Raw genomic sequence first — 13,152 nt, 5'->3', positions numbered from 1 at the left:
CCCCAGCCAGCCCCGCAGGGCTGGCGAGCTGTGCCCTGCCAGAAAGCACAGGCACGAGGACCATTGCCCGGGGGCAGAGCAGAGAGCAAGGCCCCTGTCCTTCAGTGGGGCTCTGACCCCATTGATATCCCCTATGCCCTGCCAGCCGCGCTGCCCTGTGCCGGTCAGCAGCCACGTGGCTCAGACACACCCTCATGGCACGCTCCCAAGCCGGCCTGGCACAGGGGGTTCAGTCCTTTCTGCGGTTTGCAGTGACATGGACCTGATCCCTTGGGAACATTCCCTGCACCCCAGCCAAGCCACTTCTCGGCTGCACGCCGCTCGCCTCGTTTGATCTCCAGAGCCATCTTGCTTTCCCTGTATCCTTCACACATCATCCCAGGACAGCGCCTGGAACCCGGCCCCGGGCAAGCGCTGACAGGAGCTGCCCACTGGGGACCCCTTCCAACCCCCTCAGTCCAGGCTCAGCTTGTGCCCCCCAGCAGGGGGGCTCAGAGCCCTTCTCCCTCTCTGCCTTTCAACCCCCCTTGATGTAAGCCGGCCGGCGAGAGCCCTCTAGTAGCATCAGCACGTATCATGGGTGTATTTTTCTGGGAAGGGAGTGGGGAACAGGAGCCAGGACTCCTGGGTTCTATTATGGCTCTGGGAGGGGAATGGGGTTTAATGGTTAGAGCAGGGGGGTGGGGGGGACTGGGAGCCAGGACTCCTGGGTTCTATTCCTCTATTTGCAGCGTCATCAGTCACTCCATGTGGCCCGTTTGGCATTCGTTTCCTCCCCCGCTGCGAAGGCGGGAGGCGCTGTGCAGCCGGTGTATGGGGTGGAGGGCTCCCATTCACACACAGCTCGCTCCCTGCAAGCGCCAGCGATCCAGTGGGACCAGCAAAGACAGACATTCATAAGAGACCGTTTATTTCCAAGCAGCTGGCTGCCCTAGTCAGAGCAGGGCCTGGGAAGACCCTCGCCCTAGTACAGTTGGTACAGGAGAGGGATCAGTGGGATGCCCCAGCTCCAGAGCCAGGACAGGGAAGCGGGGCGGTGTGGGAGGGATGCAGGCTGTGCAGAGCAGTTACCCGGCAGAGCGAAGCTGGAGCCTGGCCCGGTGCTCAGATATCCTGGACAACCTGGGCTTTCTCCTTGTCCGGCGGGAGGATGGAGTCAGAGGACAGGAGCGGCTCCTTGCCCCCCGTGGCCTCGGCCCAGTCCTGAAAGCAGGGCAGAGGTTTAGGGCTCCTGCGCCGAATAGCGCAGCCAGCTGAGGGCAACGGCGCCCGTAGCTCCGCACTGCCCCAGCGCACACCGCCTGGGCAAGCTGCTGCCCCCGGGCAGAGAGGAGAGTCCTGCCGCGGCCTGGACCCCTCTGCTGAGGAGAAGCCAGTGAGCAGATGGGTCCTGACCCCTTCTTGCTCTGCCCCCGCAAGATTCCCGGGGCACTGAGGGTCTCTGAGCTCGGGGGCTCAGAGCGCGAGCCCCAGGGGCTGGCCTGACATGCAGGGCCGGCGGGAGAAGCAGGAAGGGGTCCCCAGGACTGCCTGCCCCTTCCGTTATCACAAGTAGCCTTGTGATGCTAATGGGATGGGGGCTACCCTACAACCCCAGGTGAGGTAGGCTCTGCCAGCCAATCAGACGGCTCCTTCCGCTCCACCCAGAGCAGGGCAGGTCAGGTTACACTGCAGCTTTCAGGAGCTGGCACTGATGGGGCAACGGGCCCACTGCTCCCCGACTCGTGCCCCATGCTGTGGGGACCCCCAAGGGGGGGTCCCCTGGATCTCCACAGAAGCCCAGGGAGGGGTCATCTCAGCTATCCAGGAGCCCTGCTGGGACGTCTCCTCCTCTGCCACCCCCATACAGCACTAGGGTGCGTCTCCCCATATCACTGACCCACCAACCCTCATGCCAGTCCTGGGGAGGCAGAAGGAAGCCCCTGGCCCAGGGTCCCCCGCTCCTGGGAGTTCAGCCGGGGCTGCCCTGGGGCCCAGCCAGCCTGCCCTAGAGATGATCCCGCTCCCCCGTTACCTGCTTCCTGCAGCACAGGGCCCAGCAGCCGTAGAGGAAGGAGTAGAGGGTGATGCAGAGGCCGGTGGCCATGGTCAGCAGCAGGAGCAGCCGCACGCCCCGGAACAGGTTCTGGGAACAGCGGAGGGGACAGGCAGCACCACGGTCACGGGGCCCCACCCTGCCCGGGGCCAGGAGCCACCCAGCTCCCAGGGCTCCGTGCTCGGACAGCAGCTGGATCGGCCGGAGCAGCCCGCACAGCTCTGTCTGGGAGCTCTGTCTGGGGCCTGGTCCCTCATTTCAGACCCATGGGCCTCATTCTGATGATCATGCTCCTTGCTGGGGGGCAAGCCCCTCGGAGGCCATCCTGGGGGCTGCCCCCAGGGGGCAGTACGGAGCCTGTGAGTCAGATCCTTCCAGCCAAGGCTCGCCCAGCACTTCCCCAAGGGACACCGCGATCAGGAGGAGGGACCCAGCCCCAAGGTCACATGGCAGCTGGTGGCAGAGTCAGGATAGAACCCAGGAGTCCTGGGGCTCGGATCACTACAGCACAGCTGCCTCCCACTCCTGCAGGAGGAGGTGCACGTCGGGTAAACTCTGTCTCTCAGTGACCCAGACATCCAGCCGGACTGAGCCTCCTCTGCACAGGATCTCTGGGGCAGGAAATAGCACCCCTGGAAGTGACCGTTGGCCAACCGGCAGGTCACAGCCCCTGCAGAGCTGCGGAGGGCGGGGTCTCCTACCGGGCGGGGCACCATGTGCGCACCTCTGCCGGCCGGGGCGAGGGACCACCCAGCTCCACGCTGGTGCCTGCAGAGAGGGGGCCCGTTGCTGCAGCGTGGGGGGCCTGGGACACTGTGGTGACCACACCAGGGGGGCTGCTCACCTCAAGCCTCCTGAACTTGAACCTGCAGTCCTGCGGTCTCCAGAAATCTTCGGAGCCCGTGGGCGACGGTGAGGCCGGGCCACACAGGTAAGAGCCTTCGGTGAAGGTGAAAGACCAGGTCATATCCCGCGCCCCGATGATCACAGCCACGGTCGCCGAGACAACGCTGGCCAGGGTGAACAGCAAGGCTAGCCAGACCTGCGGGGAGGGGACCCACCGGGTGAGGCACAGATGCACCGGCTTCCCCGCCCCGCCCGCGCAGGACCATGGTCCAGCCCCAGGGCTCGGCAGGGGCACACGGCCTGCGGCTGCAGGGACGGAGGGGACACTGCAGGGAAGGGGGCTGCCCAGCCCCACCCACCGGCAGGTGGGGCGCTAATGAGGGAGCATGGCACATGGGGGGGCCACCGGAGCCTCCGGGGGGTAGGTGTACAGAAATGCAAGAAGAGGGTGGGGACATTAGGGCAGTAAGACTGGCCGCCTGACACACAGTAGAAGGGATTTCATAGATTCCCGGCACCAGGACCGTTCTGCCCACCCCGCTGGCACCCTGGGCCCGATGAGCTAGAGTGGGGCTGTTAGAGACACGCGTGGCCTGGATTCACTGGCTCCTTATTATCAGCCGGGACGGGTCCGGTTCCGCTCCAGCCAGCGGCTCTTGTCCGGTCCCTGCCTGTTGGAGCCAAGGGCCGTCTGCCACAGAGCCCCCTCCCCTGCACAGACCGGGCTCCGGGCACCTGCAGACGGCGCTCACGGCACCGCCGACCCCTCCCCTGCACAGACCGGGCTCCGGGCACCTGCAGACGGCGCTCACGGCACCGCCGACCCCTCCCCTGCACGGACCGGGCTCCGGGCACCTGCAGACGGCGCTCACGGCACCGCCGACCCCTCCCCTGCACGGACCGGGCTCCGGGCACCTGCAGACGGCGCTCACGGCACCGCCGACCCCTCCCCTGCACGGACCGGGCTCCGGGCACCTGCAGACGGCGCTCACGGCACCGCCGACCCCTCCCCTGCACGGACCGGGCTCCGGGCACCTGCAGACGGCACGCACGGCACCGCCGACCCCTCCCCTGCACAGACCGGGCTCCGGGCACCTGCAGACGGCACGCACGGCACCGCCGACCCCTCCCCTGGAGACACTAACCCAGCGAGCTCTGGCAGCCCCTCACGGGAGGCAGATTTCCCAGCCCTCGGCTCGTCCCTGTGGCTCCTTTCTGACCCTTTCCCACTTGCCACCATCCTTCCGGAAGTGGCACCACCAGTCCGGAATGCTCCCCCCCATCCGGGCGTCGGGGTGCAGACAGCGCGGCTGCCCCCCTGGGGAAAAGGGGGCAGGCTGGGAGTAGCCGGTCGTTGGGACCCACACCCAGGGCACTTCCCTTCAGTACAAAGCAGAGCCCCCTGGAGCCAGCAGCCGGTGCCCAGCGCCCTGGGCACGCACTCACCCAGCAGCCAGTGCCACGCTTTTCGCTCACAATGCAAAAGACTCCGGAGATGATGAACTGTGGAAGGGAAACCAGGGTGAGCGCCGTGTGGGCTGGGGCATTGCCAGGAGCAAGACCTCACCCCCAGCACCCACCCGAAGGTGCCCAGCAAAGGTGCAGGGGGTCGCTGTGCAGACAGTAGCTCTGGGGCTTCCTCTGGGACTGCCTGGGCCAGGGCTGAAGGCGCGTGCCGGCCGACTGTCCCTGGGGCCCACGGGAGCACAGTGTGGTGGGGATCAGGACAGACAGCGGACTGGCCCATGCCAGAGGGGACCGGAAAACAGGTCACTCGCTGACGAGCCACGTCCCTCTAACGAGCCCCAACAGCCACTGGAGCCTGAGAACTGCAGCCGCTTTGGGCATTACAGAGAGACCCCCCCCGTCCCCCCCGAATCCCAGCCCGAGAGCTCACGCCCGGGGAGAGAGGTCCTGCTTTGGGCCGAGGAGCAGCTGCAGAAATCCCGCCCCACGGGCTCTTCGTTTGCCAGGGACAGGCCCGAGTGGTGTCTGGAGCGGGGGAGCCAGTGACTGAGCCAAGCTGCTGCTCTGGGTGGTAGGGCTGCGTGCGACTCACCAGAGCGCCTGTCCAGAACGGGGATCCCGACGAGATCTCCTCTATGTGCGGCGCAAAGCAGAGCATCACGCCAATGGCCCCGCACACGATCCCGAGCAGCACCTGGCAGGCCTGCAAGATCAGCCCACAGGATTCAGCAGATGGACACAGCAGCCTGCCTTGCCTATCCCCCCCGTTGCCCATCTCCCCTCCCACCCACAGCTGGAAACAGTTCTCATGGAGGCAGGACCAAGTAAGCCCAGCCCAGCCCTGACAGGGGTTTGTCCAGCCTGCTCTTGAACACCTCCAGTGACGGGGATCCCACATCCTCCCTTGGGTGCCTGGTCCAGAGCCGAGCTCCCCTGAGAGCTAGAACAATTCGCCAGCATGGAGCCCAACTCCCCCTTGCTGCAGATGGACCCATTGCTCCTAGTCTGACCTTCAGTGGCCATGGAGAACAACTGATCCCTGTCCTCTTTCTAACCCTAACTCCAACCCCCAACTACCCAGCACATATTTAAAGGCTCCCGTCTTTATCTTCTTTTCTCAAGACTAAACAGACCCAGTTTTCTAGACCTTTGATCGTTTTTGTTGCTCTTCTCTGGACTCTCTCCAATTTGGCCACATCTTTCCTGAAGTGCAGCGCCCAGAACTCCAGCTGAGGCCTCACCAGTGCTGAACACAGCAGGACAGTGACTTCCCGTGTCTTACATACGACACTCCCGTTAATACGCCCTAGAAGGAGGTTAGCCATTTCCACCCCGGAATCATGTTCTCGAGGATATTCACTTTGTGATCCTCTCTAGCCGCCAACTCCCCCCAGCCAGGTGTTCCCCATTTTGTGCCTGGGCAGTTGTTTTTTCCCTCCCATGTGAAGTTCTTCGCACTTGCCCTTATTGAATTTCATCGGTTTGAATTCAGACCAGTTCTCCAATTTGTCAAGGTCGTCTGGAAGTCTCATCCTGTCCTCTAAAGTGCCTGCAGCCCCTGCCAGCTTGGGGTCATCCATGGTAAGTAAATACTTTCCACGTTATTAATGAGACTATTGACTCGTACCCGCCCCAGGACTGCCCCAGCGGGACCCCACTGCATGTGCCCTCCCAGTTTCACAGAGAGCCACCGACAGCTACGCTCTCAGTCTTTCAACCCCCTGATGGTAATTTCATCTCAACATCTCCCTAGTTCGCTTATGAGGGCATCATGTGAGACAGAGTCAAAGTCTTGCAAAATCAAGATCTATCACGTCTACTGCTTCCCCCACCCAGGAACCCCGTCCCAGAAGGAAATTCGGCTGATTTGGGATAATTTATCCATGACAAACCCAGGCTGGCTGTTCCTTAGACCCTATTTTCCTCGAGGTCTTACAAACAGATTGTAAGCCGCACTCCTGCTCTAGACGTGCTCCTGCTCACTGGGCTCTCCCCACTACACATCTGCGTGTCCCTGCGGCGCCCTGATCTCAGCCCCGTCCTGCCACGTTGGCACTTACCCCAAGCACTTTCTGCTCCCCGCGGTAGCGGCCCTTGGCAAGGCCCTGGCTGGTGGGTGCCCAAGGCTTGGCCCTTCTCTGGAGCATGGACCTGACCAGGAAGGCCAGGCACGACTCCTGGTTGACGGTGATGTTGATGACGGTCTTGTCCGAGCCCTCAGTGGAAACCTCCATGTCATTCACCTTCACCACGCTGGTCGGCATCCTGAGCCCGCTCTGAAACAGGGAGGGGAGTGAGAGCAGCGCCCAACCCGCGTGCCTGACCTGCGCAGCCCCCGCGCCAACAGGAGGTTCCCCTAGCACAGCCCCAGACCACTCTGCCCCACTGAGCACTGGGCACAGCGATGCCAACACCTCCTGGCCGCCTGGGAAGGGGCCGTTTCTAAGACCCCTTTTCAAAGAGGCCTGGAATGGTCCAACGGTTGCTGGATGTCATAGGGCTTACCAGACAGGATCAGCTCTGGGCCCATCTCCAGTAGTGGCAGGGAAGGGGCTGCAACCCCTGCAGTGGGCAGTGACGGGATAACCTGAGACAGGATCACCTCACAGGGTCAGCTCCTTCCTTTCCCCCATTCTTAGGGGTCAATTTATGCCCTGAAACAGGCGGGTTCATAGCCCTTCCCGCACTAATCCTCACCACACTAACTCTGGATGTTCTCATTATCCATAAATACGGCCAGTCTATTCTGAATCATGCTAAATTCGGCCTCAGTTAGATCATGTGGCATTGAGTTCCACAGGCTAGCTTGTGTGGTGTGAAAAACTATTTCCTTTCATCCTCCCCCTCCCAGCACTATCTTATTTTCTTTCCATTATGCCAGCAAATTTCTAATCACACTTAAAAATGACCAAGATATTATTAGTGATTTGGTATGTATCCTGTGGACACTCGATGTGCCAGGACCCCAGTGTGTAAGGTGCTGTACAAACACTGAACAAAGAACGTCCCTGCTGACAACCTAAGTATAAGACAAGAAATGGACGGGGAGCACAAGGAAACAGGGACCAGACCAGATGGGATTCACTCAAGAGTTCGGAAGGCACTCAAATGTGAAGTTGCAGAACTACTAACTCTAGTAGGAGAGGTTTCAGAGTAGCAGCCGTGTCAGTCTGTATTCGCAAAAAGAACAGGAGGCCTTGTGGCACCTTAGAGACTAACACATTTATTTGAGCATAAGCTTTCGTGAGCTACAGCTCACTTCATCCACGGCATGCATCCGATGTAGTGAGCTGTAGCTCACGAAAGCTCATGCTCAAATAAATGTGTTCGTCTCTAAGATGCCACAAGTCCTCCTTAACTCTAGTATGTAACTGTGACATTGCCAGGGCAAGATCCAGACCCATGAGTAATTGTGTCCCCTGCCCTCTAGCCTGGGGTGCCTTTTTCACTGCTGTAGCCACCTGCCTGGTCTGCTCACCCACAGCCTCCAGCAGGTAAGTCACTCCCAGCGAGGTCTGGCTCACGCTGGCTTTTCTATTGCAGGGTGACCCCATCACACTCCCAGTCCCAGATTTCCCCCCAGAAATGCAGGTCTCGTAGAGGCCAGCTATTTCCGGGACAATAACGCTGATATAAAGTGTGTCATTTAATTCATAAAAACGAGAAGTGAAGGGTTAATGTTTAGCTATTCCACCTGGAAGCAGGCGGGGCACACCCTGACTGTTTCGTAGAAGCAATGCACACATTGCTCTATCCAAGGACAAGGGCTAGATATGAACCATGAGAACTTGATTGTTTGGACAGCAACTGTGGGAGGCTTTCTTAGCCTGGGCTCAAGGCCTGAGAACCAGGATTGTAGTAGATAGGGGATGGTAACTAAGTATATGAATTAACCTCATACATTCCTTTGTGTAGCAGTGTGTAATGCTTAGGGGGAGAAATATAATAAAAGGAGAAGGTGGAAGGCGGGGGGGCAGAACGGCCCATCTCAGCTGACCAGCCTGTTTGCTTGCATAAAGCTGTGTTCTGTCTCATCACTGAACCGCCACAGAGAAGCACATTCTTACTGTCCCACATGGAGCTTCCCAAACACTGCACTTCAAAGACAGGATTAGATAAAACAATAAACAAGTTTATTAACGACAGAGAGAGATTTTACGTGAGTACAAGTAAGGAGGCATAAAAGGCAGAACCAGTTACAAGGAAAAGAAAAGTGAAATGCAGCTCCTGCCTAACTTAGCCAACCAGGGTACTTTGAAGCCAAGTTGCTCTCACCACGTTTTGGCAGTTCTGCGGGTGAACTTCTTTCAGTCAGGATCCCTCCCCCACTCCAACGCTGCTTCCTTCGTTCTCCAAGTGTCATGAATGCCCACGGGCAGAGAGAAAGGGAAGAAAGCTTTGGTGTATCTGCCCCCCTGGCTTATAGTTCCGCCCCCCTTTGAGTAACGTTTCCAGCGGAGATTCAGGAGACAGACAGTCTACGTGGAGTCTATAGTCCAAGTACACTATATTACTGCATCACCAAAGGCCACATGCTTGTTGACCCTTCAAAGAATTCTAGTAGATTGCTGAGGCATGATTTCCCTTGACAAAAGCCGTGTTAACTCTGCCCCAACAAATCTTGTTAGTCTCTGCTTCTGACAATTCTGTTCTTTACGAGAGTTTCAACTAGTTTGCCCGGTACTGAAGTCATGCTGACCGACCTGTAATTGCCGGGGTCGCCTCTGGAGCCCTTTTCAAAGATCAGTTTCACATGAGCTCTCCTCCCATCATCTTGCACTGAGGCTCAATTCAACGATAGGTTTATCCTCCTGCTGATAATAGCCGATAAGGACTCCTCCTTGTTTTTGCTGATACAGACTAACACGGCTACCCCTCTGAAACCACAGTTTGTAGTTCTGGAATTTCACATTTGAGTTCCTTCAGTACTCTTGGGTGAATCCCGTCTGGTCCTGGTGACTTATTGCTGTTTAGTTTATCCATTTGCTCCAAAACCTCCTCTGATGACACCTTAATCTGGGACAGTTCCTCAGACTGGACACCTGAAAAGAATGGCTTAAGTGTAGGAACCTTCCTCACATCCTCTGCAGTGAAGACTGACACAAAAAATCCATTTAGTTTCTCCCCAACGGCCCTGTCTTCCCTGAGTGCTGCTTTAGCACTTGGATCGTCCACTGGGCCCCGGATTGTTTAGCAGGCTTCCTGCTTCTCATGTACTTACAAAAATTGTCGTTAGTTTTTGAGTCTTTTGCTCGTTGCTCTTCAAATTCCTTTTTGGCCTGCCTAATTATACTTTGACATTTGAATGGGCCATCAATGGCTATAGCCAAGATAGTCAAGGATGCAACCCCAATGCTTTGGGTGTCCCCAAACCTCTGAGTGCCGGACGCTGGGAGTGAATGATAGGGGATGGATCACTCACTAATTGCCCTGTTCTGTTCACTCCCTCTGTAAGCACCTGGCACTTGTCACAGGAGACTGGCCTAGGTGGACCTTTGGTCTGACCCAGTCTGGCCACTCTCATGTTCTTAACGAGCCAGTGCTGGGCGGTCTCTGCACATCAGCTGCCTACCCACAGTTACTTCACCCACTCAGCCATTTACACATGCAGAGAGCTTTACTCTCATTCTATTAGGGTGACCAGATGTCCCGATTTTATAGGGACAATCCCGATTTTGGGGTCTTTTTCTTATATAGGCTCCTATTACCCCCCAATCCCCTTTCCTGATCTTCCATATTTGCTGTCTGGTCACCCTACATTCTCTAGCAAGATTTTTCAGAAGAGCCATTCCACGCAGAATGCCAACAGGACAGCTCGGCCGCGCATTTTAACATGGAAATAGCCAAAAGCCGTTAGTGGGTCCTCATTGTTAACACGTTTCAACTCGCTGGGCCCGTGTCCCTCTCAAAAGGCAGCCGTACAGCTCCTGGCAATGTCAGGTCTCCTGCATGCAAGGATCTTTTCCCCAGCCCCACATCCTGCAGGCTGCTCTTTAGAAATGGACATGGCACAGTCCCAGCCGGATACTCCGGGTTTGCTTCCTGATCCACCCACACGCATCCAATTGCAGGGCTGGGTCCCTGGAGTTCAGTGGCACCGAGCCTGTCCCCGCCAGACGTACTGCTCAGCTCGCATGGCCCAGCCTTCAGGCAAGCAGGGCTCGGGCGCTGTGCAAGAGCCGGAAGCAGAACAGAGCTCTGCGGTGGGAAAGCCCCAGAGGCCTCCTGGAGCTTCTCGTCCAGTCCCGCTCCTCCCTCTGGCAATCCCCCCCCCCCGCCGAGGCCAGCGCCTAGAGCCGAGCCCTGCCCCCCCCGCCATCCCCCTCCCCAAGGCCAGCGCCTAGAGCCGAGCCCTGCCCCCCCCCCGAGGGCAGCGCCTAGAGCCGAGCCGAGCCCTGCCCCCCCCCCCCGAGGCCAGCGCCTAGAGCCGAGCCCTGCCCCCCCCGCCATCCCCCTCCCCGAGGCCAGCGCCTAGAGCCGAGCCCTCCCCCCCCCGAGGGCAGCGCCTAGAGCCGAGCCGAGCCCTGCCCCCCCCCCGAGGCCAGCGCCTAGAGCCGAGCCCTGCCCCCCCCGCCATCCCCCTCCCCGAGGCCAGCGCCTAGAGCCGAGCCCTGCCCCCCCCCGAGGCCAGCGCCTAGAGCCGAGCCGAGCCCTGCCCCCCCCCCCCCCGAGGCCAGCGCCTAGAGCCGAGCCCTGCCCCCCCCCCCGAGGCCAGCGCCTAGAGCCGAGCCGAGCCCTGCCCCCCCCCCGAGGCCAGCGCCTAGAGCCGAGCCGAGCCCTGCCCCCCCCCCCCGAGGCCAGCGCCTAGAGCCGAGCCGAGCCCTGCCCCCCCCCACTGCCGCCCCCCTCCCGAGGCCAGCGTCTAGAGCCGAGCCCTGCCAGCGCCCCGGGGGGGGGGGGGGTCAGCAGGGTGCAGCCCGGCCCCAGCAGGTCTGCCCGGGGCCGTGCCAGCCGGGGTCACGTTCCATCCCCCGACGGGCTGTTCCCCGCTCTCAGCAGCGGCCGGAGCCGGGCAGGTCCCTGCCCCCCGGAACGGCCAGGCTGAGACAGGGGCGCAGACAGACGGGGGGGCCCCCAAGGCCGACGGGCCCCCAGCTCGCAGCGGGAGAGGAGGGTGTGGAGGGGCCCGGACCAGCACCAGGGCTTTGGGGGGCGCTGCCCCCGCGGGTCAGAGGTGGGGGGCCGCCTGGGGAGGGCAGGGAGCGGCTGGAGGTCGCAGCCCCCCCCCGCAGCAGATTCCCCCAAAGCGGAGTCCAAGCCAGCGGCTGAAAAGCCAAGCACGGCCCGGCCCCGCGACGGCCCCGCACTCCCCGCCGGCCGCCCCGCGACGGCCCCGCACTCCCCGCCGGCAGCCCCGCGACGGCCCCGCACTCCCCGCCGGCAGCCCCGCGACGGCCCCGCACTCCCCGCCGGCAGCCCCGCGACGGCCCCGCACTCCCCGCCGGCAGCCCCGCGACGGCCCCGCACTCCCCGCCGGCCGCCCCGCGACGGCCCCGCACTCCCCGCCGGCAGCCCCGCGACGGCCCCGCACTCCCCGCCGGCCGCCCCGCGACGGCCCCGCACTCCCCGCCGGCAGCCCCGCACTCCCCGCCGGCCGCCCCGCGACGGCCCCGCACTTCCCGCCGGCCGCCCCGCACTCCCCGCCGGCCGCCCCGCGACGGCCCCGCACTCCCCGCCAGCCGCCCCGCACTCACCGCCGTCAGCCCCGCACTCCCCGCCGGCCGCTCCGCGACAGCCCCGCACTCCCCGCCGGCCGCTCCGCGACAGCCCCGCACTCCCCGCCGGCCGCCCCGCGACAGCCCCGCACTCACCGCCGTCAGCCCCGCACTCCCCGCCGGCCGCCCCGCGACAGCCCCGCACTCCCCGCCGGCCGCCCCGCGACAGCTGAGTGCGCAGCGCCGCGCTCCTCCCTGCCTCGGAATGCGCGGCACGGAGCATGCGCGGTTCGCCCGCTGACGCCCCTGCCCGTCTCCCCCGTCGGCGTCTGCGGGCGGCTCTCGGCGCCGGGGCGAATCGGAGCCGGGGGGCGGGTCTGAGCGGGGGCGGACATGGACGGGGGGGTCCAGCAGCTGGAGGCAGGGTTAGGGGCGGGGCTAACGGGAAAGTCTGGGCGGGGTTCAGACCAGGGGCGGGGTTTAACACGCCCCTGAGCCAGTGCAGATAATCCCTGAGATTTCATTCAGTGAAACATTTTACCTGTATCCCCATAGAAACAAAGAACCCCCGAGCACCTCGGTGCCTGAATGCACGGCGTCTCTGAGCAGTGTCCCAAGTTCTCTTATTTCCTGCTGGGATTCCCTGAATTCCCTGAATTTTTAATTCTAATTTTTTGAGCAGATGTTTATTCTGTTGGAGCTGACTTCCACTCGGACGGAATTTCTGGCCTAGTGTCAAAACTTCGTTTTGAGTCACTCCACCAATGGGGGTTGCATTTTTGCAACTGTTATTTTGCCTCTCAGTCTAGGCCTTAGTGGTTTTCCGCATGCCGTTGTGTACAACTTGATTCTCAAATATTCAATAAAGGCCGTATACTGTCTCCTATAACGTCTTTCTCCCCGGAAAAAAAATCTATTGTAATTTTTGCAGACAATTAGAACTGCCATCGTGGGTCAGACCAGTCGTCCGCCTCATCTAGTGTCCTGTCTGGTGACAGTGGCCAATGCCGGGTGCTTCTAAGGGAATGATCAGACCAGGCAATGACTCAGTGAACCATCCCATGGTCCCCTCCCAGCATCCGGCAGTCAAAGGACGGGTTAGGGACATGCAGAGCTTGGGCCTGCATCCCTGATTATCTTGGCTAATAG

General features: G+C 61.0%; 1 protein-coding gene across 3 annotated transcripts; it reads right to left on the bottom strand.

Annotated features, from left to right (window-relative positions):
* Nucleotides 1-893: 893 nt before the first annotated feature.
* Nucleotides 894-12,184, bottom strand: LOC125633014 (transmembrane protein 176B). Of its 3 annotated transcripts, none has more exons than XM_048842121.2 (7): nucleotides 12,160-12,184; nucleotides 6,409-6,624; nucleotides 4,941-5,051; nucleotides 4,328-4,384; nucleotides 2,880-3,077; nucleotides 2,015-2,125; nucleotides 894-1,203 (listed from the first exon to the last, which is right to left on the bottom strand). In XM_048842121.2, the coding sequence occupies exons 2-7, from the start codon at nucleotides 6,610-6,612 to the stop codon at nucleotides 1,105-1,107; spliced, it is 780 nt and encodes a 259-aa protein (XP_048698078.1). In that variant the 5' UTR covers nucleotides 6,613-6,624; nucleotides 12,160-12,184; the 3' UTR covers nucleotides 894-1,104. The 3 variants fall into 3 exon arrangements, with proteins under 3 accessions (XP_048698078.1, XP_048698083.1, XP_048698079.1); XM_048842126.2 differs by lacking the exon at nucleotides 12,160-12,184 and adding an exon at nucleotides 12,043-12,135; XM_048842122.2 differs by lacking the exon at nucleotides 12,160-12,184 and adding an exon at nucleotides 8,624-8,980.
* Nucleotides 12,185-13,152: the final 968 nt, after the last annotated feature.

This window comes from Caretta caretta, chromosome 2 (genome assembly GCF_965140235.1).
Source record: "Caretta caretta isolate rCarCar2 chromosome 2, rCarCar1.hap1, whole genome shotgun sequence".
Lineage (NCBI taxonomy): Eukaryota > Metazoa > Chordata > Testudines > Cheloniidae > Caretta > Caretta caretta.
The sequence above is the reverse complement of the archived record's forward strand: the minus strand, read 5'-3'. Positions and strand labels throughout refer to the sequence as shown.

What these genes read in the sequence shown, in the direction of transcription:
- LOC125633014 (XM_048842121.2), bottom strand. Translation starts at nt 6,612, where the DNA reads ATGCCGACCAGCGTGGTGAAGGTGAATGACATGGAGGTTTCCACTGAG. An exon ending in AGCGTGGCACTGGCTGCTGG is followed by an intron (nt 3,078 to 4,327) that starts GTGAGTGCGTGC and finishes CCCTCCCCGCAG; the next exon opens with GTCTGGCTAGCCTTGCTGTT. An exon ending in CCCTGTGCTGCAGGAAGCAG is followed by an intron (nt 1,204 to 2,014) that starts GTAACGGGGGAG and finishes CCCTGCTTTCAG; the next exon opens with GACTGGGCCGAGGCCACGGG.